This window comes from Echiichthys vipera (assembly GCF_963691815.1).
Source record: "Echiichthys vipera genome assembly, chromosome: 9".
NCBI classification, from domain to species: domain Eukaryota; kingdom Metazoa; phylum Chordata; class Actinopteri; order Perciformes; family Trachinidae; genus Echiichthys; species Echiichthys vipera.
This window is the reverse complement of record NC_139834.1, coordinates 5,949,290-5,976,905: the sequence shown is the minus strand read 5'-3', so window position 1 is coordinate 5,976,905 and position 27,616 is coordinate 5,949,290. Positions and strand designations below refer to the sequence as shown.

Sequence of the window (27,616 nt, the reverse complement as noted above, 5' to 3'; positions counted from 1 at the left end):
GACAATAAAGCAAAGTCTAAGTCTTATCACTGTTCTCTTTAAAGGGATAGTCTGGGGGATTTAAGCCATCTAAAATAAATGTCAGCTTAATTCGCACTTAAAAAAGAAGTCCAAAAGGTCCAATGTGTCCACTGCGAACTAGAACTGTTCTAACACAACAGCATGACATCGATGATTCAGCATCTGAGCTGGTAGCAGCCCGTTGTTAACGCCACTTCACCGAGCGCTGCTGTTCCGGTTTAAAGAGGGCAGTTGCCATAGTTACGGATAAACAGGAAGAGAATGTGTAACATTAGCTGTCCTCGTGAATGCCTCTATGTTTAGTTTTTCATGAATGTTAAACATAACGTTATCAGTCTGATCAGTGATCAGTCAGTGGAGTTTTGTTCGTTGCTTGTTGTTACGGTAAACAGGAAGAGAGCGACTCACTCTTCCTGATAATATCTATCTCTAATTCATTTATAAATAAATCTATTTGTCTTTAAACCTGTTTGTGTAAACACGTGCGTCACATAGAATTTATGCACCACTTTGAATTGTTTCAATATTAAACTTATTCTAACCAATTGCGAATGTATTGCCTTCTCTGGAATGATCGGTAGAATACTCGATTACAAAAAGTTTCAATAGCTGCAGCCATAAGTTTAGATGGAGGGAACGGAGACGTTATGCTCTCCTCAAAGTCACCAGACTCTATTGGAGACAGTAATTTTACTTTAGTTAGTTTGTTTGTGACTTTTGGTGTTTTAAATGGATCTCTTTTAAATCTCTTGTGGCTTTGACAAGAGCAAAGAAGGCTTAGGTGGGCTTTTTTTAGGGGGCTAAAACACGTGTAGCTGCTGCCCCCGTCCGCAGCAGGAAATGAATGGGCTGCAGTGATCATCCTCCCGCCCTGCTTCTCTAATCTGGGGTTAAGGCTGTCACGATAACCGCAATATACCGCTGTAAACATGCCAACTGCAGGAGATGGCAGTCGCATGGCGGCTTGTCATTTAATAAACAAATACATAGCTCCATAAAGGATGCTTTAAAAGCAGCAGTAATAAAGAATCGAGTGATGCTGTTGAATGTGTCTTAACATGTTTGATGTGTTACAATTTACATTACCTATAGCTGTGGAGCAACGCCGACACACCCCTACCCTCGCTCTTTCTCACTGTCACTGGTTCAGCCGATCGGGAACCTGCAGGTGTTTCTATTTCATTCGCGCTCGCCATATATGATTAACTCGCCGTCAATCTACTTGTCGCGTTAAAGTTAGCTCCTGGTGCTAACGGCTGACAGATAAAAGTTTACAAGGCTTGGGCTTGTGAAATCAAGTTCTGTATTAATCTACATTACACCATATGTATATGAAAGAATACCACAGACAGCATTTTTGAGCCAACCTAAATCACTGCAGGGGAAATTCCTTCCCTATGACCTAACTGGGGGCGTGCCGACCAGCCTACTCTAGGGAATACACTGACTATGGACAATCACTCACAGAACTCCATCTCAAAAAATCCAAACTATCCCTTTAAACATGGAAAGGTCTCTGGGCAGACAACTGATTGTGGACGAGGAACTCAAGAAGGCACTTGAACCAATTCTGAGAACAAATTGCTATTTTTATCATAAGCATGTTTTGTCCAATCCGTGCTGCAGAAAAGCTTTGAATCCAGCTGCCTTTAAATTTCCATTTAAAAAAATGACAGTATTCACAATCTTACGTGCACTACAACAGAAAGACAGATAGTTCTTTTTAACCTTCAGCGGTGCTACAAGTGGAGTACAGAGAAAGGAGTCTGGCAGGGAAAAAAAAAATCGATGACCGCTTACGGAAAAAAAACAACCACAGAGTAACCGTCCCGCCCCCGACCATGTATACTTAATGCAGGCTCTCATCACCGGGATATATGGGCTCAAATGTTCTCAGGGTAATCATGTTATTGTTGGCAGCCCTCTGCAGGAACAGATATGACTTCCATTTACTGGAGGAGTTGCAGGAAGAGAACGGTGTTGGGGAGAGTGTTTGGTCATGCAGCACTGCAGATAATCACGGCACTGGTGTGATCTGCACGATTTAGCCATTTTCTGATTAAGCAGCTCCACACATTCGAAGATGCACGAGGCACAAAGGCTTCTGGGGCACGAGCCTTCATAATAGGCAAAACATGAGCACATGTGATGTTAACGCTAAGTGGTTTCCTTTGTCTGCAGATTTGTTTTTGTTTGGGTAAATTATAGGATTGAAACACAGAGGGTTCTGCAGGGATCTGTCCAAGGTCAGCGGGGCATATGTGTGACTCTGTAGTAGCACCAGTGGCTTTTTCCCTTTTCTTTTTTTCCTTCTTGCGCTGTTTTCTGTTCTGGCTGGTCTCCACCCCCTTTACCCCCCTTTGGCCATTTTGAAGGATAACAGACCATGTTTGGTTAGCTGGTACAAAGAGACGAGACGAGGAAGCAGACAGCCATTCCCAAAAATGGCATATCTGGCATCAGACTATACAGATTGTACAGAATTTAATCTTCAATTCATCAGGTGGCTTAATCTCCCTCCGACATGTGATTTTTCCACCAATATAAAAACATTATGTGCTCTTTAATGTCTAAATTATGTCCAGGAATGCTGTTGCCTTTTCGAAGAATGGCAAGACAGATTCACCTTGTTTTTAGTGAATGATTTGAGCTGAAATGATTAGTGGATACAATCTGTGACTATTTTCATAATAGTTTTTTTAAGCAAAAAAGCCAAATATTCCAGAGTTCCAGCTTCTAAATTATGAAGATGTGTTTGTTTTATGTGATCGTAAACTGAATAACTTCAGGTACTGGGGTGTTGATGGGAATAAACAAGCTATTAAATATCATCACCTTGAGCTTTAGAACATTGTAATGGGCATTTTCTGACATTTCTAAAACCAATTTTCTGCTCTTTAATGTCTAAATTATGTTATGTGACGCTGTCATTTGATATACGGCCACACAGATTCACCTTCAGCCGCAGCTCCGGAAAACAAATGCAAACGTGATTTTTGTCCAGCATATTACTCGAGCTGAAACGACTCATCAGAAATCATTTTCCACTATGCTGATGAAATGTCCAAATTCAAGCTTCTAAACTGTGAAGATTTCCTGTTTTTCTTTGTCTTATGTGGCAGTGTCTGCAGGTTTCAATGTTGGTGTTGATCAGACAGTTGATCCTTGGGCTTTGGGAGATTGTGATGGGCCTTTTCTGACATTTTTAAATCAAAAGCTTAATCACTTAAGCAAGAAAATTATATTTCTTCTACTCCCAAAATCCGATATTTTTTTCCCCGGACCCAGAATCACATTGGCTGCTCTTCTTTACTACTTTAAAATAGTTTCACCGGGATAAAACGGTTGTTTTCTGCTCTGAAACAGCAGCATCAGAGCTAGACTTAGCAAAGTGTCAGCACGTTATGAACAGTGAGTACAATTTGTTACTATCAAACCAGAGGTATAGGGTTCCAAAGTGTATTAAGGTTAGACTGAAGCGTTCTTTGCACCAGTCAATCCTCCATCTAAATACGTGCTTAATGCCAGATCAAACGCACACTGATGGGCCTAAAATGTTGTCTGCCGATATTGTAATGGGTTGAATGTATGTATTTTTGGCTCCTGTCTTGATGTCTTAATGCTTAATGACATGTTCTGATAATAAAGTCATATTGTATCGTATTTCACAATATTTTTACACTCTGCTAAAGAAATACTTCTGGGAATCGTTATCAGGAAGGGAATAATGGTACTGGACTATCTCTATTTTATTCCCAAAATGAGGCATTTAAAGTCATGCGCAACAGTTTCCCTGAGCCATGAAATGCTAAAATCAGTTCACCCTTGTTTGTGTAGCTTATCCCAGTCCAGACATGCCACAACCCTGCTGCCTGCAACTGAAATGAAACTGGTTGTTAAATTGCAGCACCTGTATTTTAATCCACAGCTGTTGGTACATTTTTATGTCTAGATTACATGTTAGTGAGCCCAGGGAGAGCACTGTTTTGGTTACAGTCAGCCACAGCCAGTCCACAGTGAAGCAAATCACCACAGGCAGGCAAGAGGCCAGTATTTATCTTCACCCGTGCCCGTGCCCAGTAACGCTGGCACTTGCCCAGCAACACTCATGCAAAGTGGGGGGTCCCAGGCTGCTGCTCCCCTACCCCTCCTCCCCATGCTGCTGCTGCTGCTGCTGCTGAGTCTCTGAACACCATCTCCAGCATCCAACCCTGTCATTTCACAAGAATTCACCTCCAGAAAAGATCTGCACTGACATGCGCCTTCTTCTCTTAGGGTTATTGAATGAAAACCTGCTGTCATCGCCGCCATGTTATCTAATCCAGTTAAGAGAACAAGAGGACCAAGTTGATTTGTGTTTACAGGAGGAGATGAGAGGGGGGGGGGGGTGTTGTTGGCTGGATGCATTGACGGAGCAGAGAAGCACAGTTGATGAGAGCAGATGAGAGCTTTCAACGGCTATCCAGGCTGTCATTAGCTCCCCTGAATGCAGCAGCTAATGTGTGGGAAGGACGTGCATGCCAGCCCTTTAAAACTGTAGCAGAATGGATGCACTTGAATGCCTCATACATACGAGGGGGGGGGGAAACATGCGATTAACATGCATAATGTGATTCACCGAAGAGAATGAGCTGTACCCGCTTGACAGATGCAGTTTGTGCACAGTGGACACTCGCGGCTCTGCAAAGAAGCGTGCATTGTCTGTGGTTAGTCTTTGTGCTGCCTGGGAAAATGCCTTTTGAAATAGAAAATGTAAAAAAAAAAAAAAAACTCCTTCGCTTCGTGACTCTGCAGCTCTCTGCGGCTGCCCACTGCAAACACGCACCTTTCTCTGCACATGAATCCACAGATAAAGCCGCACTAATAGCGGTAATATCGCCACTAACCTTGGTCGGGTCGCCTCCTGATATCCACTTGTTACAATGGAAATTGAACACCATGGATCCCCCAGTTAAGTTTCCTGGCAGTCGGACAAAAACGCAGCAAGCGGGCGGAACCGGACCCAAACTGGAGCACGGTGGTGTGGCTTTCAAATAAACAACCCACCGTGACACCGCGAGGTAAAACAGCCTGTGTGATTTTCTCCGGGTACCGTCTGCAAACAACGAGAAAAAGGTTGTGTCTTCAAACAGCTGTTTTCCAAAATGGAGTTATCTGCGTCTGGGCCAATCAGAGCGCGTCTGTGGAGGCTCCCACTCTCTGTGGGCTGGAGCCAAACAGCACACTGACTGCACTCTGAAGATCAAACACTGATGCATCTTTTTTTCCTTTATATTTAGGGATGATTTACTGTCGGCTTTCATGTCACGGCAGCTTTATTTAGACGCACACCAAACCACCAGACACCATGCTGATGAGATTTCCTCGCAGGGAAGCCCCAGATGTTTCTTGGGATGTTTGTTTGGGTTTTAGCAGTGGAGGAAGAAGAAGAAGAAGAAGAAGAATTCCTTTGATTTTTTCCGCTAGGGAAATTCAATTTTTTCACTCATTATTATACAGGTTACACACACACAGGCCCGAAATACACACATGCAGAAACAGGACCATCAATGGAGAGATGTCAGAGCGAGAGGCTGCCAATGGCTCAGCGCCCAAAGCAGTTGGGGGTTCGGTGCCTTGCTCAGCAGCACCTCGGCAGTGCCCAGCAGATGATCGGGCATCTCTCCAGCCACCAGTCCACGCTCCATTCATGGTACACACAGGGAATCGACTCTGACCCTCCTGTTCCCAGCCAAGTCACCTATGGACTGAGCTACTGCCGACCTATTCAGATTCAGTAAAAATACTAACGCCACACTGTAAAACTACTCTGTTTCAAGTTAAAGTCATGCAATGGGTAAAAATATGTAAGTATAATCCGGACAATGTAGTTAAAGTAAAAGTACTCTATGCAGACGAATGTCCCCTTTGACTATTACATCATTAGATTATTACAACTCATGCATTAAAGCTGAAATTACATTCCTGAGATGAGGCAAGGCCTTTGAAAGGAGGCTGAGTCACCAAAAAAACCAACATCTGAGCTTTGGACTATGACACATACGCAGTAAAATCTTGTTTACAATTGTCAAGAGGCTGGAGCACTATCAAAAAATAAAAATATGTATATGTCAGCCATCCATTGGAAAGTTCTGCCAGACTGAGGGCCCATCCACAAGGAGACGCGTTTCCCTGCAACCGCAAAACTTTAGTATCGTTTTGACCATCCACACAGAGGCGGTGTTATTAGAGCCTGAAAACAGTATCTTCTAAAACCGGATGCCCCCCTTGTGTTGTGGTCTGGACGGTGGAGCTGCATACTGTCTGGCACCCCTACTGAGTGTGTGCACAGTATTGCTGCATGGCAGGAGGGAGGGGGAGAGATGGACCTCAGCAGCCGTAGAGTTGGGTTACTCTGAGCGGCATGCATGGGAATGAATTAGGCTGACCATATATTTCTCCCTTTTACCGGATGGTCTGAATATCGCTAAACTTGTCTCTAGTCGCTTTTTATAAATAAATTAGCTAATTCTGTGTCTGCTTACACTATTATGTGAATTCAGATTATCTTTAATCGGCCTCCGTGCCAAGTCCTGAAGCCTGTTCACATGTGGATTTCAGTTTGTTATTATCTATTTTCTTCACAGCTTTATTCTATTTTATTTCTAATTTTTATCATCGACCGCCACAGGGTTATCTGAAGTATTCTTGTTCTCTGTTTGGTCAAAGAGCTTTACTGAAGCCGGACACTTGTCATAGACTGATGTACAGAGGTGACCTGTATCGATACAGCATGTGCATTCTAACCCAGGGTGGACGGTGGGTTTCATACATGCAGGCATTCTATTCATCTTATCTGATGAAAAATACGTCACGGCCTGCCTGCCCTAAGGCTTCATAGCGCCCTCTGCTGGCTGATTTAATTTACTTCACACAGTTTGCTCTGGAATAAATGTCTTTTCAGTTCATTATTTTTTCTCCTTTTTTGTGGTGAAATCAAGTCAAGTCAAGTCAAGTCAGTTTTATTGTCAAAAATTGCAATATGTATGACATACAAATGCAAAAAATGAAATTACAGTCCTCTCAGACCCAGTGCAATCAGAATATACATACAACATAATAAAAATAATAAAAATATACAAAGAGTGAAAAATATACAAAGAGTAAAAAATGTAAAGTGGCAGTGGATTGTAAAGTGAATAGATAATAATAATAATAAATAGACAGTAACAGTGCAATGACATTTGTTGAATTGAGGTAGAGCGGTATTGTTCGTTAAAGTGAGGTAGTGCAGTGAAGTGCAAATAGCAGTTAGAGTCCGAGTTCAGATGTAGTGTGTGTGTGGGGGGGGGGGGGGGGGGGGGGGCATGATGTCAGATGACGGAGGGGAGGGGAGGTGTAAGGGTGGCTGTGGCAGGGGGCAGAGTCAGAGGGGGGAGGGGGGGCAGAGTAGGGAGGGAGTTGAGTCTCCTGACTGCCTGGGGGCAGAAACTGTCTTTTAGCCTGCTGGTTTTGGCTCGGAGACTCCGCAGTCTCCTCCCCGACGGCAGCAGGCTGAAGAGGCTGTTGGAGGGGTGGGTGGGGTCACCTGCGATCCTGATGGCTCTGCGGGTGAGACGGGTGTTGTAAATGTCCGACAGGGGGGGGAGAGAGACACCGATAATCCTCTCAGCTGCCCTCACGATGCGCTGCAGAGTCTTGCGGCAGGACACGGTGCAGGCGCCGTACCACACGGTGATGCAGCTGGAGAGGATGCTCTCGATGGTGCCTCTGTAGAAGGTATGCATGATGGGGGTCGGGGCTCTTGCTCTCCTGAGCTTGCGGAGGAAGTACAGGCGCTGGTTTGCTCTCTTGGCCAGTGATGCTGTGTTGTTGCTCCAGGACAGGTCTTCAGAGATGTGCACTCCCAGGAACTTGGTGCTGCTCACCTGCTCCACTGCAGCACCGTCGATGGTAAGTGGAACATGCTGGGAGTGCCGTCGTCTGAAGTCCACAACAATCTCCTTCGTCTTCTCCACATTCAGGCGGAGATTGTTGTCAAATAAGGGGTCAAACACTGCTAGTTAAGGGAGGAGACCCTGGAAGTTTTAGTTCAACTGTTAGTTGCGAGCTGGATAGCTTACTGTAGATGCTTTTTTGGGAGTAGCCCTCAGATTGGTCACACTGGCCCTCATTTATCATTTTATTTATTATTTTGCGTGAAAACGGGCGCAGATCTGAGCGCAGAATTGGTCGTATGACAGGACACACGTGTGATTTATGAAACATTCGTATCCGACCAATATCAGCGTACGAATGAATGGGCCTTGATAAATGCGGCGGCTGAATTCGATCGTCATTAACATGTTACTCCCTTAAATATTCCTGGTTCGGGGGCCTCGCCCACTGAGGGCCAGAACCGCTGGTACGGGAATAAACTTTTCCGACACAGATCGGCATCCTGACATCCGAGATGGAGCAAAATAAAGATGTGCTTTTTGGCAGTCTTAAGAGTGGAATAAAAGGGGCCCATAAAAGCGCTGTATGGAAAAGAATAACGGAGGCACACTGTGACCCGTGTGCGTGTGTGCGCGATGCTGAACCTGCGCTCCTGCTCTGTAGCAGCGTTTGCCAGCGGGGTTATTAGGTATTCCGTTAGAGGATAACCTCTGTCACCATCTGATACCTTGTTTGATTTAATGCAATTTATCGAGGGCAGCCACTTACCGAGGAGATGACTTTGGCTCTGCAGTGCGCTTTCCTGCAGCCGCGCGCCAACACATTCATTCATTCATTCATCTTCAACCGCTTGTCCCTGTCTGTGTCGCAGGGGGCTGAAGCCGAGCTGTTTTGAAATATAAAAGAATCATGTGTCCCCCCTGGCCACCTGGCCGCCACGTTTGAAAGCGATAGCTTGGCATCACAAATCACCTGTACATTTATCGAGTGGTAGTTTTTGCGATTGATGAATGCGTAATCATTCATGGATGGTGCCTTCAGACGCACATGAGTACAATCAATTTCTCCAACCACAATTTTTTTTTATTCGTTTTAAGAATCCGTTTTGATCTGTTCTTAATAAGTGACTGCTTATGCTTAATGACAACTGAGGTTTGTTAATTATTTTCAGCCAGGTTTTGCTGTGCTGCACCGCAAATCCACAGGCTCAAATGTGCGTACACGATCTCAGACCAGACGTGAGATTTGATCGTAGCTCCCGCTCACGTCCAAATTGATAAATGCAGAAGTTTGCTTGGAAATGGTCGTACGCACGTTCTTCTGCCGTACGTTCGTTTGATAAATGAGGGCCAATGTTATTGTCTTATGTTGTTTTGTTCTATTTAATGTGTGTTTTGGCCCTTGATTTGTTGTTGTTTTTTTGTTTTTTTGTTCTGTTTTACCTTCCTCCCCACTCTCTTCCTCCACTACTACAGAATACTTTGGGTCACGCAGCATCATTCTAACTTATTATTATTGTTCCTATGGCTAATGCTGTCAAGACAGGTACTGGAGTGTGTCTGATTTCCTGGAATACTAAGGGAATAAACAACGCGATCAAAAGCAGTAAGGTCCTGACACAGTTACAGCACCTTCAGAGGGATGTGATGTTCCAGCAGGAAGCACATCTCAAATCAGCTCACACCTCACGTATTAAGAGGGTGTGGATGAGCCAACTATTCCATTCCAAATTTACAGATAGAGTTAGAGGGACAGCTATCATCATTCATAAAAGGGTCCTGTATGGGCCAGCAAATGTAATCCTAGATACTGACGGCCGCTATGTCATAGTTTCGGGCACACTCCAGAACACAGAGATAAGGCAGGGAGACTCCTGGCACAGCAGGCCCGCAGCGCTAGTGCTTCCAGACTAATCTCTAAAATTCAACTACTGGACAGAAGCCACACTTCTGGTCCAGTGATTATCAACAAGTCTTTTACTGATTTTTTCACCGCACTATATAAATCTGAATGCAGCTCATCTACTTCAGCGACCCCTGATCCCTTGGACCATTTAACTTACCCTCAGATTGATATAAATATCTCTAGGAAGCTCGGTAGACCCACCTCTCTGTTGGAGGTGCATGAAGCGATCAAGTCTATGCAAAACAGGAAATCTCCTGGTCCCAATGGTTTTACATTCAAGTTCTTTAAGGCATACTCGATGCTTTTGGCCCCCATCCTTGTCAGAATGTTAAATGAATCCTTTACTGAAGGCAGACTGCCAGTGACCTTGTATGAGGCATCTATTTCATTGCTCCTGAAGAAAGACAGGGATCCTTCCTCCTGTGGCAGCTACAGACCGGTCTCACTCTTAAACGTAGATTGTAAGATCCTTGCTAAGGTCCTCACCCTCCGCCTCCAAAGTGTGATATCATCAATAATTTCGCTAGACCAGACAGGCTTGATATTAAGGAGACATCCATTATTCAACACCAGAAGGCTGCTCAACCTCATATTCTCACCTGGGTCAGACACTTGGGTTAAGCTTCTGTATGTAATCCCCTCTGTGTCCGTTCAGCACATTTCTTCCTCAAACGTGGCTGTCCGCTCTCACCCTTGTTGTTCAACATAGCCATCGAGCCATTGGCCATCTGGCTTAGAAACCAGAATGAGTTTGAAGGCATCACTTGTTTTGGTCTAGTCCACAAACTCTCCTTATATGCTGATGACCTTCTCTTATTTATTACAAACCCTCCCTCCCCCCAGTTTTATCAATACAGGATAGATTTGGGCACCTGTCAGGGTATAAGTTGAATATTCAGAAGAGTGAGTTATTTTTTGTCAACAACTTGGCCACAATCCATATTCCCCTTTAAAACAGCTGATGAGGGGTTCAAGTATTTGGGGGTGTTTTTCACCAGCTCCTTCAGGGACCAAAAGAACTTCCAGCCGCTATTGTATAAATGCAAGTCAGACTTGTCTGGATGGGCGGGCCTTCCCCATCTTATTAAGATGATCATTCTACCAAAGTTTCTCTAATTTTTCAGCATCTACCAATTTGTCTGAACAAATTGTTTTTTACGAATCTAGACCAACAACTTAACACCTTTATTTGGCAGAATAAACCAGCCGGTATCAAAAAACATATTCTTCAACTCCCTAAACCTGAAGGGGGAATAGCATTCCCCAATTTCCGTCACTACTTCTAGGCTTGAAACATCAATAAACTTTTATATTGGCTCAGCGGTGGAGTTGCAGACGTCTGCCTGCCCTGGGCTCATACTAAGATAACATCTTCATAACAATAACTATGACTAACTATAACTAGAAATAATAACTGCCCATAAGGTCTCATCTAATCCGATTGTCGTTAATACCATTAAAATCTGGATTCAGTTCAAAAAGCAGTACGGCTTGCAAAGGGTTTGCACCAGTTTTGAATAACTATGTGTTTCTCCCTTTCTGCACCGACCCTGCATTCCGCATATGGTCAGATAAGGGCCTCAAAGCGCTTAATGACCTGTATGACAAAGGTGTTTTTGCATCCTTTGCATTTATATCGGACAAATACAGCCTGCCTAATAGGCACTTCTTTCGATACCTTCATATGAGACATTTTATCCAACAGCAATTCCTACATTTTCCGAACTGCCCCCCTGAAGCTGAGATGGACCAATTCCTGTCTCTCAACATATGACACAAACGACTGATATTTATCATTTATAATAAGATTGCTCTTCTGAGCCCAGTCCCCACTGCCTCACCTAAAAATGCATTGGAAAAGGATTTGGGGTAGACATTACTGAGGTCCAGTGGAGGGACATTCTGAAATCACTCATCCTCAATCTGTGCCAGGCACAGCCTATTACAGTGGAGGGTGCTTCATAGAGCCCATTTCACCAACACTTAACTGGCTAAGATATACCCTAGTCACAGTGATGCTTGTAACTGTTGTAAGCAGTCCCCAGCCGACCACACGACGTGCCCGAAGCTTGCTGAATTTTGGTCCGATATATTTCAAACCCTCAAACATGCTCTTCACACAAATTTGGAACCAAATCCCCTGACTGCTCTCTTTGGGCTTCCTCCATCTAAAAATCTGCCCATTACTACACAGCACGTCATGGACTTTACCACCCTGCTCGCCAGACGTACCATTCTCCTTAAATGGAAACATGTTTCTCCACCGAGAACAGATGGATATGGGAAATTTTACAATGTGAAGTTAAGTTAAGGTTTTCACAGAGGGGATCTTTGACAGCTGGTGAGCACTGTCTCCTCGAAGCAAGAGCGTTCCTTGTTCGAATCCGGGCCGGGGCCCTTCTGTGTGGAGTTTGCATGTTCTTCCTGTGTCTGCATGGGTTCTCTCTGGGTTCTCCGGCTTCCTCCCACAGTCCAAAGACATGCAGGTGTTAGGTTAATTGATGTCTCTAAATTGCCTGTAGGTGCGAATGTGAGTGTGAATGATTGTCTGTCTTTATTTGTCTCTATGTGCCCTGTGATAGACTGGCAACCTGTCCAGGGTGTACCCCGCCTCACGCCCGATGTAAGCTGGGATCGGCTCCAGTCCTTTCAGCCCCCAGCCCCGCAACCCCGTTAGGGACAAGCAGTTGAAGATGGATGGATGGATCTTTGACAGCATTCCACCAAACCTGGGACCCACTGCTCTTATTAGTAACAATCTCACTGTTACTCCTGATGATGCTGAGGACACTTCCTAGTGCTAGAAGGAGACCCCCCCCCCCCCTTTTTTTTAAAGTTTTTTTTGTTGTTGTTGTTTTTGTTTCCCTTCTTGAATTACCCTAATTTTTTAACCTATCTTCCTGGTTGGTTATTGTGACCATTTCTGACGTGGGTGGGATAGCGGGATCCATGTTGGGGTTTTTCTGTTCCTGTCTTTGTTTTTCACCTTAAAGCAGACACACTATACAAATGTTCTACTTTTTCTTGTGTACTTTTCTGCATAATTCAATAAAAAAGAAGAAAATAAATAAAGTTGCTAAGAAGGTCGGCGAAGGGGCTCAAGACAGCACCCGCCAGTAACTGATGATACATGCTTCCACCATTGGCAAACTTAGCCATTCGGGGACTCCAGGCGGACAGAGGTTTGGCGGCCGAAGTCCCCCAAACATGATTTCTGTCATTTCAGGTAGTTGTTTTCAGGCTGATGTTTTTTCAATTGTAATCTGATTTTCTGATAAATTTGTTTTAATAATTTAGTTGATGCTATAAAAACGGGATGAAACTTCATGATTGACAGCTTTGATTGACTCACGATTTGTTTGCCGGATGTATGGACAAGACCTCATATCCTGGATATTTTGGCTTCACTTTTGTGCAGTGGGAGGAAGTGGAGACATACAAATTAAAGAACATAGTGACATCTTCGGCAAATATGACAAAAACAAATTTTTAGGAAAGTTACTTCAGATTTAATGTAAAAGCAGGACTTTCCAGCTGCACTTGGTTTAGGTGGAGCTCATTTTGAACTGATGACTAATGATTATTTTCATTATGGATTAATCTGCTGATTATTTTTACCCTTAATCGATTGATTGTTTGGTTTGTTAAAATGGTGAAAATAGTGAGAAATTCTGTCACAATTACCCAGAGCCCAAAGTTACACATTAACAATGTTTATTTTGTCCAACCAACAGTCCAGACCTCCAAATTATTTAAAAAAAATAATATGAAAAGCAGCAAATCATCACATTTGTTATATATAGAAAGTCATTATACCCTTTTGAAATAGTCGCTTTTTTGTTTTACAGCCAAAAATGATAATACATCATGATTTACACATTTTGCCTTACAACATTCAACTGAAATAGTTTTAAAATTAAAACAAAATTAAAAACTAGAATAGCAGGTTTGGAAAAGTGATGAGTCCCCAGATGTAATCCTTTGTGGAGGCACCTTTTGCTTTAATTACAGCCATCAGTCTGTTTGGATTTGTCTCTACCAGCTTTGTGCACCTAGATTGGAAATATTTCCCCATTCTTCCTGCAGAACTGTTGGAGTCAGATTCTGTGGTGAGCGGTGATGGACTGCACATCCACAGATGTTCCTTAGGATTCAGGTCAGGGCTCTGACTAGCCCACTCTAGGACATTCACCTTCCTGTCCTGTAGCCACTGTGTTGTTTTTAAGGTGGTGTGTTCTGGGTCGAAGGTGAACCACCTGCCCCTTTTCAAGTGTCTAACAGAGGGTGAGCTCTTTAAGCATTTGGGTGGACTTGGCAGCATCCATTTTCCCTTCAATCCTGACCAATTGCTTGCTGAAGAGAAACAAGCCCACAACATAATGCTGCAACCACCATGCTTCACTGTAGGGATGGTGTGTGACATTTTTTTAAAAGAGGCTTCTTTCTCTACACCTTGCCAAACATGTAGAACTTGTGAAATTGTTGTCACATGCACAGATGGACCAACCTCTGCCATTCAGACTTGTAACTCCATCAAGGTCACCATGGGCCTCTTGGTAGCTTCCCTGATCAATCTTTTCCTGGCTCGGTCCTCCAGTTTGGAGGGGCGGCCCGATATAGGCCAGGTCTGGGTGGATCCATATGCCTCCATTTCTGGACAATACTCTGAACGGTCCTCAGAGGGAAAGTTCAAGCCTTTGAAATCTTTTTATATCCTTCTCCTAACTTGTTCCTATCCACAACTTTATCCTGGAGCTCTTTTGAAAGCATCTTTCCAACCATGGTGAATAATTTGTGTTTCCATGCTCTACTAGGAGAGGAATCCTCAAGAACAGCTGATTTTATTCTGAAGTTAAATCAAAAACACCACAGTTGATGTCAGGTGGAGGAAAATCAACTTGGTGTGTGATCTGGAAGGTGATTGGTTAAACCTGAGAATGTCTTTAATGGTTATTCTAAAGGGACGCATCACTTTTCCAACCCTGCTATTCTAGTTTTTAATTTTTCATTAATTTTCAGAAATTCTGAAAAATAAATTCACTTGAATGTTGTACGGCAAAATGTGTAAATCACACTAGAATTCTTTTTTTAATGTATTGTCATTTCAGGCTGTAAAACAAACTTTTTCAAAAGGGTATAATAACTTTCTATAGGCACTGTAGTTTCATTTATAACAAACAATATCTTATATAAACTCTTCATGTTTTCCAAACCGCTGTTGTTGAACGCTTGATAGTATTAAAATTAACTGCCCTTTCAGAGGTCTGCTGTACACTTTTAGAGAGAAAAGTCACTAAATCAATGTCATGGAAACAGTAGACTAAAAATATCCAACGGTGTAGGCTGTGTGGTCTTCAAAATCATCAAAATCTGACAAAAACAAATGTGTTCTTCTTTTTATTGTGACCGTTTCTGAAGTGGGTTGTTGGGAGGGATAGCAGGATTCATGTTGGGGTTTTTCTGTTTTTGTCTGTGGTTTTCTTTATTTTTCACCTTAAAGCAGATGTACTTTACATGGGTTTCACCTGTTGCTGTGTTAAGGTTTGCAAAAATCAATAAAAAATGTTTTGAAAAAAACAAAAACAAATGAGTTCTGTGTAAATGTTCTAGATGGAAATGATGGAACCAGCAAACACCGCCAAAACTATTTTAGACATGATCTTGAATGTTTTCCAAATAAAACTCTTCATGCGGTATCATCAACATCATTTGTGCATTAAAGAGACGGGAGGACACGGACTGAAAAAATCAGTCCGACAGAATGTGCCTCCCTTTAACTTTTGCTAAAGAAGAAGAAACTTTTACATTTTAGAGAGGGGGTGTGGCAGACCACATTTTCACTAAAGTTATTATTATTAATACTAGACATGATCTGAAGTATATACTTATATATATAATAAAATACTTAAAAAATATAAAAAGATTTTACTATCGATGCATTCACTACCAAAGATCTTGCCAGGGGATGAGGGTCAAGCAGTGGCAGATTAGGGTGGTCATGGGCCCCTAGGCTATTCGTGCTCAGCTATCACATTTCCTTTCTGACATTTTGCCGCTATACTGTTTAGTAACAGTGAGTGATGTATCATTTGACATGTGTCCGACATCTATCCAATTAGCAACTTTGTTTTTAAAAAATGTTAAGGGCCCCAATAGGAGGCAAGGTTATTTTTTTCCTAGTGTAGTAAATGAAGAAAATTAAGTCTGGCCAATCCAGGGCCCCTGCACACCTCGGGCCCCTAGGCCAGCCTGTGCATTAATCCGCCTCTAGGGTCAAGGGATTAAGGGATGAGGGGCAAGGGATAGACATGAGGGTTTAAGGGATGAAGGTCAGTGGATGGAGGGATGAGGGGTGAAAGGATGAAGGTGTGAGGGTTGAATTGATGAGTGGATGAAGGATGAAGGGTTAAAGGGATGAAGGTCGGGGGATGACGGGATGAGAGATGAAGGATGAGGGGATGAGGGGCAAGGGATAAAGGAATGAGGGTTGAGAGGATGAAGGGATGAGGGTTGAACGATAAAGGAATGAAGGGATGAAGGGATGAAGGGTTGAGGGAACTTGTAAAGGAGTATTTTTATTCTGCACATGTTAAAGATCTGAATCCTGGTCCCAGCTCTAGCATGCTGGATCTATTCAGGGACTCGTGAACCCAGTTTGGGAAACTGACCTGGAGTCAGTGAATGTGTTTTAATGACTGTGATGGGAAAATACCCACAGCTTCCCCAGAGCCTGCAGCATACCATCACCCTCTGCCAACAACAGCATTCACAGCACACACAAGACACAAACAGCACTTCATTTCCTTTGAGTTTTACTTTACTCTTTAAGACAAACAATAAATATCCAGCCTAAAGCCACAGACATGCTTAAAATAAAAAAATATAAAACAAAGTATATTTAGCGTTTGCTTCTGGCTACCGCAAGAAAACAGATCCAACATTATTGCACCTTTCTGTACATGGCCTGGTGGGAGATTTTGGCAAACCAGATGTTATTCCTGCGATCAGAGATGGCTCCGTGTTAAGACTGAGTGATGAAAACAACACAGGTAAAAAAAATAGGGTTAAAAACAGAATGACATAAGGCAGATTATCTGGAGTTAGAAAAAAATAATCCTCTCAGAAGAGTGAAGTTAGAGAAAATTAAAGCAGAAAACAGTACAGCGTATGAGTTAGATGATGAGCAAAATACATTTGCTGCTAAAACCATGATCCACTCCAAGGTGAGACGAGCCCCTGATGAGAACACACTGAATATTGCTTTGGTGCACACAAATCCAACCTGATTTATGATACATGGGAAAATTAGTTTAAGGCAAAGTATTAGACGGTTACATACACAAAAACTGCCTCGATTTTTGTTAATTGAGTTGTGGGGTGATGTAACCATGCAGACAGGGGGGCGACTGACCGCAGATACTAAAGTTTGAGTTTCTATATCTTTAAAGGATAGGTTCACAGTCTTCCATGTCTGTCTTAATATAGTACACACATAGTTGCATTGTAATGGCTGGACGATGCAGCCAAAATCTTCCTGATGTAGATCACTTTACATGTCGATAACCATATATATGACGATGCAGCATGTTCTCTGGTAATTCAGTAAATACATAAATAGTCTGTATGGAATAACAACATATTAAAGCCTGTATTTTTCTATACTCCTGTGTGATTTGAAATCAAACAAATGAAAGAAAAAATGAAATAAGAACTTCAAAATGTGCAAAATCTAAACTCAAAATACTTCATGTAATTTCATGATTTTCTGAGAAATTTGAGTTATTATGTGCTTGTTATTATCAGATAGAGATATATACATTATATATATATTATCAGTTTAGATGACGTTTCATAACATGCTTCCACTTAAAGACGATTAATGATCATATGAGATTATCGCCCAGCCCGAGTGTACAGTATTGACACAGTTTTTCTGGGGTGTTGTAATTCCTCCCATTCACACTGGCTGCTAACGTGCTCAAGGACAAGCCCACAGTCTTGCTACTGTGCACAAAAGCTTATTTCAAAGTTCTGCTGAAGCTGATATGAGGCTTTAGTGTTTTTGACAGGAAAACAACTCTTTGTGCTTCTCTGGACAGTGACGATGTGCAGGTCAGGGTTGTTGTTTTTTTAAGTACCCGCACAATCACTGCTACAGTTAGACTATAAATCGATCGACAGAAGAAAAAAATCAGTACGTTTTTGATAATTGAATAACCATTTTAGTCATTTAAACCAAACAGCCAAACATCTACTTGTTTAATGCTCTTTAAATGTGAGAATTAGATGCTTTTCTTTGTAATACACTGAACAGCTTTGGATTTTTGGACTGTTGGTCGCCTAAAGACGTCACTTTGAACACTGGGGAATTTACTCCATCATGTTTCACCATTTAATTGAAGAAAACGATCAATTGAGAAATAATGGGCGGATCAATTGATAATGAAGATAATCGTTATCTGCAGCCCTACTCACAAAAACATGCATTAATCAACCACACGTACTTGACCCAAGAACTTTTTGTATCATAGTAGCAGTGTGTTTGAGAGAGACAGAGAGAGGGGAAGAGAAGGTGGACTATGGCACGTTATGTTTCTGTAAGATATGGATATTTAAAGATATAAATAACTTTGAATGCTGCTTAGTCACTTTTTGATCTGCCCGCCTGAACCTGTGATATTTTTTAAGCTTATCTGAACCCAGCATCACGACTGGACTGTGTTTCTGATACATGATTTGTCCAACTGGTACTGCTGAAGAATCAAACCCAGGACTGTGGATTCATCTCTTACACTGGAAGCCCAATAAAAGGGATCCTTTAAAGGGCCAGTATGGAAAAAAAGGGATGATAGCATGAAAAACAAAAACCTGCTTAAAATGTACGCATGGTTGCCTGGCGAATAAGAACTGTAAACCTATCCTTTTAGTATCAGAAATAACTTCACAGAGGGGCCACTGATAATGGCCATACATGCATCAGTCCAGGGCAAAGGTGTCCTTGCCTGCAGCTGCCTTGGAACCATGGTTGAATGCTGGGCTACTTGTAAACTACAGAAGACTATCCACCTACAGAAGTGCTGCTTAGTTAGTAAAATGAATCATGTATAATATTGGCAACTTGCCCTATAAAAGTCTACACACGTGTTTCAAATGAAACCGCAAGAGTCCTCTCAGTGATGGAAGTGTAATGCATCAGTAACAGTAGTAAAGTTGAGAGCGCAGCCCCCTGAAGGTGTCGTCGTCCTGCCCGCTGGCCTGCTCGCCTTCAAACAGCATGGACTCTGGGAGCACCACGCCCTCTAGTGGATCCGGCTGGCAGAACTCCACTATAAACTCCTCCTCACAGTCAAGAAGCACTCTCGACCACGCGCACAAGTCCAGCCGACCCGCGGTGCCGCCGTAGTCCTCTGGCAGGACCGACCGGGGGATGTTACGGTGCAGAGAGCGCAGGTCCGAGCCATGGAGGATGTACTATGTGTGAGGAGACAGCACACACACACCCTGTTAGTGACGTCACCTGCCTCATTAAAGGAACAGAGGCGCGAATCGTTTGACCGTTTAAGAACATGTGATAACTCAGGTGTAGAATTGTAAGGACTTTCCTCAGGAAAAACACTTGAGAAGATATTGGTGAATGAGTCCCAATGTTTGGGTTTTACAGCCCATACTTTTACTGTTTTGGTTCACCCTCGTTGCAAAGTTTTCTGGCCGCAGCAGGCAGCCATTTTCAGTATAATGCTCTAAATTGCTCTAAACTTGCCTATCAACAAACAGCAGCAAGACACAGAATATAGTGGAACATTTACAGGTAGTTGACACACTGAATACTTGACACACATTCACAAGTAAAGTGAATGCTCATGGTATTCTGTATCTGCTGATTTTGTAAATAAAAAACTGTACGCTAAAACATTTGAAATTTTAACTTAAAATATGATAATACATAAGTGTTGTGCTAAAACCTCATTTCTACTGCCTCCAAATGAGGAAAAACCGGGGTTGTGTAACTTGTGTAGCTGTTGCTTTGAGTTCATTCCCCTGAAAAGAAAACTATAGGCCTTCCATTGTCACAGATGTAAATAGACTATTATTGTGGAGCACAGGCTGCGGATAAAAGGGAGGCAGTTGATTCAAAACAGTCCTTTGTTTAAAACAAAAGAGTCGGAGACAAATCAAAGACATAGTTACCCTTTCTGCCATCTTCTCCTTCAGAAATGGCTTAATTATAGCAAAGATGCCTTTGAAAATCCTGGGTTCGTTGATGATGTTAACGGCCTTGATTCTGATTGGAAAGCCATCCTGTGAATTAGAAGAGAAGCTGCTTTCAGAGCAGTCACAGCTGGTGCCTTTATCAAACACTTCACATATGTTTTGTGTGCTTATGTAAATATTACACACTCTGCAGTCACGACAAAACTCAACAGCCAGGGCTCAAGAGCCACTGTTGTGAATGACAAGGTTTTTGTGCCTTACTCCTATTTACTGCTGCGTAAAGCAGCAAAGCCCCCCCTGGTGAAAAAACAATAATGCATGACCACGCATTGCTATCTTATGGCCGCAAGATAGTTGATGCGTAGCCACGAAATAATTCACCTTCACTAGCAGGATGGTTATCCATATGGTGCTGTCAGTGATGCTGTTTATTATTATTCACGATTAAATGTAATTATACTCTGCCTGAGGATCTCATTGACAGGTTTGAGAATGGCTCCAGCAGTGGAGTGTGCATGTATGCCATTATTGAGACATTTGTTGACCAGAGATCAGTTCTTATGGCCACGGTAACATTACTGTAGTAGTTGGAAATTACAAACTGGTCCTGTGTCAGCAGATAATCTGTCATCATTGAATGAGCAGCGTTTGTCCCTGTACCAACAACTCTATCAGATCTGTGGTGGCCACTGGGGTGGCTAAAATCGCCATTCCAGCTGCTGAGTGATGAAATCTATGACTTCCCTGACATCAGCATATTCCTTGCGTTTAAGTCCATGCATTTTGAGAAGCCAAATTAAGTGTCTCTTGCTAAGAATTACTTCATGCCTAACCGCAAGTGACTGAAGTATGTCACTGTAATTCATTCCTATATTAAAATAAAAGGAAATTAATCCAGACTTGTCCATGTTAACAATCAACAGTCTCTGCATGGAGATGACTGCCATTATTAACACATTTGTTTTTATCCAATGTCACCAGGGGTGCTTTGTAGAAGTGTCATCAGATAACATGTTAGATTGCCTACCTGGAGGATGCTCACAACTTTTTTGGCAAGGAACGGGCCTGGATTGGACGCTTGGGACATGCCCACTCCGGTATAGTCGGCTAAGATGACGACACCGTTCACCTGCGTCTCCTCCGGCTGGATCAGCTTCTCCAGAGTCAGGTAAATGGCCCTCACGTTGTCAACAAACGGATAATCATTCGGTTTCCATTTTCCTGTAAAAAGAGATTGAGATGAGTAATCAGACAAGGTAAGTAAGTCATCCAGTATGTACTTAGACATCTGAATAATGAGACAGCTAAGTGGAAAACAGTAATTATATAATGTTCTATTCATTATAAAACTGCTGAATTCTTACCTGGCCGGAGACAGAGGATGTACCTCCCGTTGGGGTCCGGCTGTGGCAGGACTGTGAGAAAGCCCAGGTCCAGGACGTGTTTCACTGTGGATGGCTTCAGGTCCTGGAACACCTCTGGCCAAGCCTTGCGGCCCGCGTGGTAGTTGAGCAGCAGCTGCAGGGCGCGGTCATAGTCAAACTTCCTGGCCCGCAGGAAGCGCAGGAGAAAGGCGTCGTCCAGCCGGGTCCTGAGATTGGGCTGCTCCTGCAGAGACGGGTGGAAGAATACAAGCTCAGTGGAAAAAGTGTCGGTAAACCTGGTGAAAACAGGAAAAGATTCTGAATAAAATGTTGGGAAATAACGGCAAGTGAGTATGGTGATGTCTGGTGTGATAGTATATGGAAAATTCACATCATACGGGAAATTAAAACCAGTTCACCCGGCACTACTAACAAGTACTGACTTTGTATCTGAAGCCTGAGAGATCACATTCCTCACGGAGCTCCACTGAGTCGTGACTTCTGAACATGTGGTGTGTTCTGAGTCGGTCACACGTCGTTCTGCTGCTGCACGTTAAATATCAACTAGATCAACATGTCTGTGGCTGAGAAGTGTCCCCAGCAAACGCAAGACTTACTCCTGTTTAAGTAGCATTTGCCAAAGTTTCCAGCTGTTTGACAAATTAATTGTGAAAAATAATTAGTACTTTTTAAAGATGTACAGCTTCAGTAGAGTCAAATGAGGCAGAGATCCACATGTCAGAAAGTCAGAAAGTATTTGAGACAAAATAACAAATTGTTGCAAAGTTATAGGAAGCTCAGGAGAAAGGCGTCGTCCAGCCGGGTCCTGAGATTGGGCTGCTCCTGCAGAGACGGGTGGAAGAATACAAGCTCAGTGGAAAAAGTGTCGGTAAACCTGTCTCTTCTTTAGACCACACAATGTGATTGTTCAGGTCAGTGTTTTATTGAAGAAGAAGAAGAATTCCTTTATTAGTCCCGCGAATGGGGAAATTCAATTTTCACTCTATTGTTTTTCATTTTACACACACACACACACACACACACACACACACACACACACACACACACACAGGCCTGAAATACACACACATGCACAGACAGGACCTATATACATGCAACCAATAGAGAGATGTTAGAGCGAGGGGGCTGCCAGTGACCGGCACCCCAAGCAGTTGGGGGTTCGGTGCCTTGCTCAACAGCACCTCTCCAGCCACCAGGCCACACTCCATTCACGGTCCACACAGGGACTCAAACCAGCAACCCTCCGGTTCCTAGCCCAGTCACCTATGGACTGAGCTACTACCGCCCACAAAGATATTGTATGCTAGTAATTAAAATGATTTACATAGTGTGGAATTATCTTGGCAGGCTATGCTTATATGTTGGTTTTTTATCTTTTTATTTTGTTTGCAAACTCAAAAATGTAGAAGAACATTGTCTGCTTATGAAAACAATATCTGATGTGTAGAGCATAAGTGTACATGTGCCAACAGTTCTGGGGTTATAGGAAAAAAGTATTTTAGTGTTTTTTTCTACTTTAAATATTACCGGCACAGGAACAAGGTTGTTTAGGTTTGTATGAATACCTTCAGTATCATGTCTCTCAGTGCTTGGACATCCCGCAGGCGCCACTCGGGCTTCTCCTGGAGCTCCTCCCGTGCTTTGTGCACCAGCTCAGGGGTGAGGGTGCAGGAATACATGGGTGGAGGGGGTCCGGGGAACCAGCTGTGTCCTGCAGCTGCCGACGGGTCCAGTGGAGGAGAACCGAGATCGATGGACTCATGCTGATCAGCCATGGACTGACTGAGTGAAGCTGTTTGGACAGAAACAGCAAGGACGATGCATATAAACAATATGAACAGGAAAAGCACACAATTTGAAAAAGTATTTTCATGCAACTTTATACCTCTAATCCACTACATCTCAGAGGTAAATAATGTACTTTTGTCTGACAGCTTTAGTTACTGATTACTTTACAGATTACAGGGACAATAGTATTAATAGCACTACTACTACTACATTGCACCTTATAATATATCTTATACCTTATACTAAATCATACTATACTATGTTAATATGTTAATGTCTTACCACACCATATACTAGATTATATTGCTACATGCAGACAACACTTAGCATCATAACTTAATCACAGTATTTATTATTCTGGTGTTCACAGTTTATGTAATAATAGACTCATTGCTATTCTTATTTCTTTTTTATTGTTCTTATAATAGTTGAATATACCTCTTACTGTAGATATTCCTATGTTACCTTATTTTTTTACCATTTTATTTACATATATTTAACTTACAGTATCTCCAAATGTGGTGATTTTGAATTGAAATGTCTTTTTAAATCTGTCTTTAGTCATTTTACACCTTTTTTTTAGTCATTTTACATCCGTTTTAGTTATTTACATCTGTTTTTAGTTATTTTGTATCTGATTTAATCATTTTACTTCCGTTTTTAGTCATTTTACATCTGTTTTAGTTATTTACATCTGTTTTTAGATATTTTGCATCTGTTTTTAGTCATTTTACATCTGTTTTAGTCATTTTACATCTGTTTTAGTTATTTACATCTGTTTTTAGTCATTTACCTGTTTTTAGTCATTTTACATCTGTTGTAGTCATTTTGTATCTGTTTTTAGTCATTTTACATCTGTTGTAGTCATTTTGTATCTGTTTTTAGTCATTTTACATCTGTTTTTAGTCATTTTGTATCTGTTTAGTCGTTTTACATCTGTTTTTAGTGATTTTACATCTGTTGTAGTCATTTTACATTTGTTTTTAGTCATTTTACATCTGTTTATACTCATTCTGCATCTTCAGTGAGGAACTGAAGGATAAAGTGTTCCTGCATTGCTGTAGATGAAACTACCTATCAGGGTATAAATGAAAACAACCTTAAACATCTACAAAAGGAAAATACAATGTGCACATGAATGTAGCAGGAAAATTAATACAGAATCATCGGATACAATAATAAAACAATAACAAGGAGCATTTTACTGCATAATCCGTTACTTAAGCTACATTTTGCTGATAAATACTTCAGTGAGGTTTTGAATGCAGGACTTTAATTGAGATTATTTTCACAGCATTGGTACTTTTGCCTTCTTCTACCACTGCAAACACACAAAGATCAACGTTACATCCACTATTACCACTTTACCTAAACTGTCAACAACATATATGGGAAATAAAAGGCTCCCTGATACCAGAGACAGGGATCAACAAAACATGCTCACTGTTTATTTAGCTATGAGTCAGAGGCTCAGCTGCGATGCGACACAACTAAAGTGAGAATAATGACTGAATACCAACCCGGAGATGCGTTTAACTTTAACCGATTAGGACGCACTTAAACGCCTTTAGGGTCATCCATTGGCAAGGGATTAAAGAAAAACATCAAAAACACAGCGACAACCAGAAAGAAACTGTCAGAAAAATCACAACCGAACTCTCAGGAAATCCCTTTTCCGGGTAGAGAAATGGCGCCCTTTGATTGGTCCATGTGTAAGTACGTGATGACGCACCAGAGCGGTCGAGTTTGGTTTTTACGCATTTGACGTCTGTTGTTTTGGTGGATATGTTGCCTTCATGCGCCCCTCGGAAACTAGCCACTCCAACTTGAGAGAAAAGGATCTTGTCACAAAAACTTTTTTTTGTTTGTTTCGTGAGTCTCTCGTTTTTTTAACTTTGAAAAACTTGTTCTTCAAAAGCTTTTTTTGATTGATATGTATGAGTTTGAATACAAAAATAAAATTAAAACAATACAACCAATAATAATAGTAATAATAATACGACAAAAAAATAAAAAAGGAAAAACAATGAGAAAAAAAAATGAAATTCACATATTCGAAAAGGATTGGAAAGAAGTATAATTTATTTAATCCCACCCCTTCTCCAATTTTAGTCGTGTTTAAATATTTATAGTATTTATAATAATTATAATTTGTAATGTATTAATCACCACTTATCTACACTTTATAAAAAGATATAAGTTAATTTCGGCATATTTATTTATATGTATAACATATCTCTCACCACTTATCTATAATTTATAAAATATAGAATTTAATTTCAGCATATTTATATATAATTTGTAATGTATTAATCACCATTCATCTATACATTATCAAAGGATATCAATTAATTTCAGCATATTTATCTATATTTATAATGCATTAATCACCAGTTATCGATACTTTATAAAATATATACAATTATTTCAGCCTATTTTTATATAATTTGTAATGTATTAATCACCACCTATCTATACGTTATACAAATATATGAATTAATTTCAGCATATTTAAATATAATTTGCAATGTATTAATCACCACTTATCTATACGTTATAAAAAAAATATAAATTAATTTCAGCATATTTATTTATAATGTATAATATATGAATCACTTAGCTTTACTATGTGACGTGGCATCTACCGCTCTTTTTTTTGAAGCACGGTTTCAGTGCACTTGAACCTCACATGTTGAAAGCTAGTATAAACACATTATTTAGTTCAGCGCATTAGACTTATATTTGTGACCGTGCGTGATGGCACCGAAACAAAGATAGAACCTGTATTTCCTTTTTTCATAGCAGGCTACAGTAGATCATGCATGTGTAGTTATGTCGATTTATTTATATACATATATATATATATATATATATATATATATATATATATATATATATATATATATATATATATTTATATTTTTCAATTTATACTTATTTTAACTAAATGTACCAAGAGGTTGATTTATTGTTGTAATCAGATCGCATGTATAGATTACACTTGAATACGGTAGGTGGCAGAGTTTGCCTTCGTATTGCTGAGTCTGCATCTCTGTCACTAATAGGAAATGTCTGCACATCTGATCAGGTACGTTTTACACTTAAAATTTCAAAAATGTATTATTAAAAATAACACATCTGACTAATGCCTTCATATTTAAACAGGTGTTTGGTGTTTTTGTGTGAAAATGTATTTTACTTGGATATATTTGAGGATATGTTTTCAAAGTCAAAGTTCTGTCCTGTAAATAAATAACTGGGTCTAAAAGCAGCACATTGGAAATAGCTACGGATTTATTCAACTAGGGTGTAGAAATAAATCTTTGAAGTGTCCCTCTCTCTTGAATCAGTGCTATCTATAATGATTTTATGGCACTTTATCAGTCTGAAGCAACATGTTGCATTATCAGTGAACATGCAGCACTGCCACGTTGGACCCATTTTTTTATTTCCACCAGAGACTCCACAGCATGTCTGATTTCTTTATTGACCCTGAGGACGTGCATCTTATTCCTCTGAAAACTCCAAGTATAAAATAGGGTCTGCAGAAAATGCAATGTAAAAATAGATCTTGAGATTTATTCATTCATCTTCACATTGTAAGGCGACACATGTTTGTAAGGCAGTACAGGTTACAAGGCACAATTTATTCCATCAGTTAAACCATGACGACGCGCTAAACAAAAAATATAATATATACTTTTTAAAAACCAATACAACATTTTGTTGGGAAACTTCCTCAGTGTGTCTGTCTGTGACTTTTATAAAGCGGCACACTATTTGTACCAAGATTCCTTGGTGTGAATTTGAACATGTTCAATTTTACCACTGCAAACATGTGTTTTTCCAGTACATAAAACAAACTACACATATATTTGAGTCTTGTCACAGAATGTTTAAAAGCTGAATTGTTCAAGTGATTTCCTTTGAGAGCTTTGATAAAATGAAAGTTGACACACTTGTATCACCAATGAACATAAAATAAAATACTGTGCAACACTAAACACATGACAATGTAAGGCCTGTTGTAACATTCACAAAAATACCGACATGATCACGTCACCATGTCTAACATGAGCCTCACTGCACACACTGGGCCATGCTAAAGGAAGTGATGTTACCCAATAATAAACTACATATATACAACAGAGCAACAACATGACTGGATAGTTTTGATGCTTATATTTTTTGGATAAGTGTGTGTGAACAAACAGATCCCTGCAGAGAACTCTGCAAAGGACATAACCGCAATATATTCTATATATTTACCAACTTTATTGTTTCAGTCAAGTTAACAGCCTCAATGCTGATTAGGTATAACCTTACATATAAAGACCCTGGTTTAACACAATAAAAAAAAACTGAAGGAATAAGGCTTCGGAGGATTG

The 27,616-nt window shown here is 41.1% G+C and overlaps 2 protein-coding genes across 3 annotated transcripts in view; both read right to left on the bottom strand.

Annotated features, from left to right (window-relative positions):
- The window catches only part of pkig (protein kinase (cAMP-dependent, catalytic) inhibitor gamma), a 30,661-nt gene extending 25,550 nt beyond the window's left edge, over positions 1 to 5,111 (bottom strand). The window contains exon 1 of the mRNA XM_083920915.1: positions 4,908 to 5,111. The gene's annotated coding sequence lies outside the window, so the exon portion shown is untranslated. The remainder of the gene's footprint in view (positions 1 to 4,907) is intronic.
- An 11,582-nt stretch (positions 5,112 to 16,693) lies between these two features.
- ttpal (tocopherol (alpha) transfer protein-like) lies at positions 16,694 to 24,882 on the bottom strand. 2 transcript variants are annotated; one of them, XM_083920913.1, is made up of 6 exons: positions 24,749 to 24,882; positions 23,006 to 23,232; positions 21,420 to 21,663; positions 21,083 to 21,276; positions 20,032 to 20,142; positions 16,694 to 19,314 (listed from the first exon to the last, which is right to left on the bottom strand). In XM_083920913.1, exons 2-6 carry the CDS (start codon positions 23,213 to 23,215, stop codon positions 19,036 to 19,038), a joined length of 1,038 nt encoding a protein of 345 aa, XP_083777039.1. In that variant the 5' UTR covers positions 23,216 to 23,232; positions 24,749 to 24,882; the 3' UTR covers positions 16,694 to 19,035. The 2 variants fall into 2 exon arrangements, with proteins under 2 accessions (XP_083777039.1, XP_083777040.1); XM_083920914.1 differs by lacking the exons at positions 23,006 to 23,232; positions 24,749 to 24,882 and adding an exon at positions 21,863 to 21,972.
- Between the last annotated feature and the right edge of the window lie 2,734 nt (positions 24,883 to 27,616).

Excerpts from the sequence above, each read along its gene's own strand:
- ttpal (XM_083920913.1), bottom strand. The coding sequence starts at position 23,215 with ATGGCTGATCAGCATGAGTCCATCGATCTCGGTTCTCCTCCACTGGAC. Across the intron at positions 21,664-23,005 it reads TGAGAGACATGATACTGAAG|GAGCAGCCCAATCTCAGGAC; the intron begins GTATTCATACAA and ends CCGTCTCTGCAG. Across the intron at positions 20,143-21,082 it reads AAGTTGTGAGCATCCTCCAG|GATGGCTTTCCAATCAGAAT; the intron begins GTAGGCAATCTA and ends TCTAATTCACAG.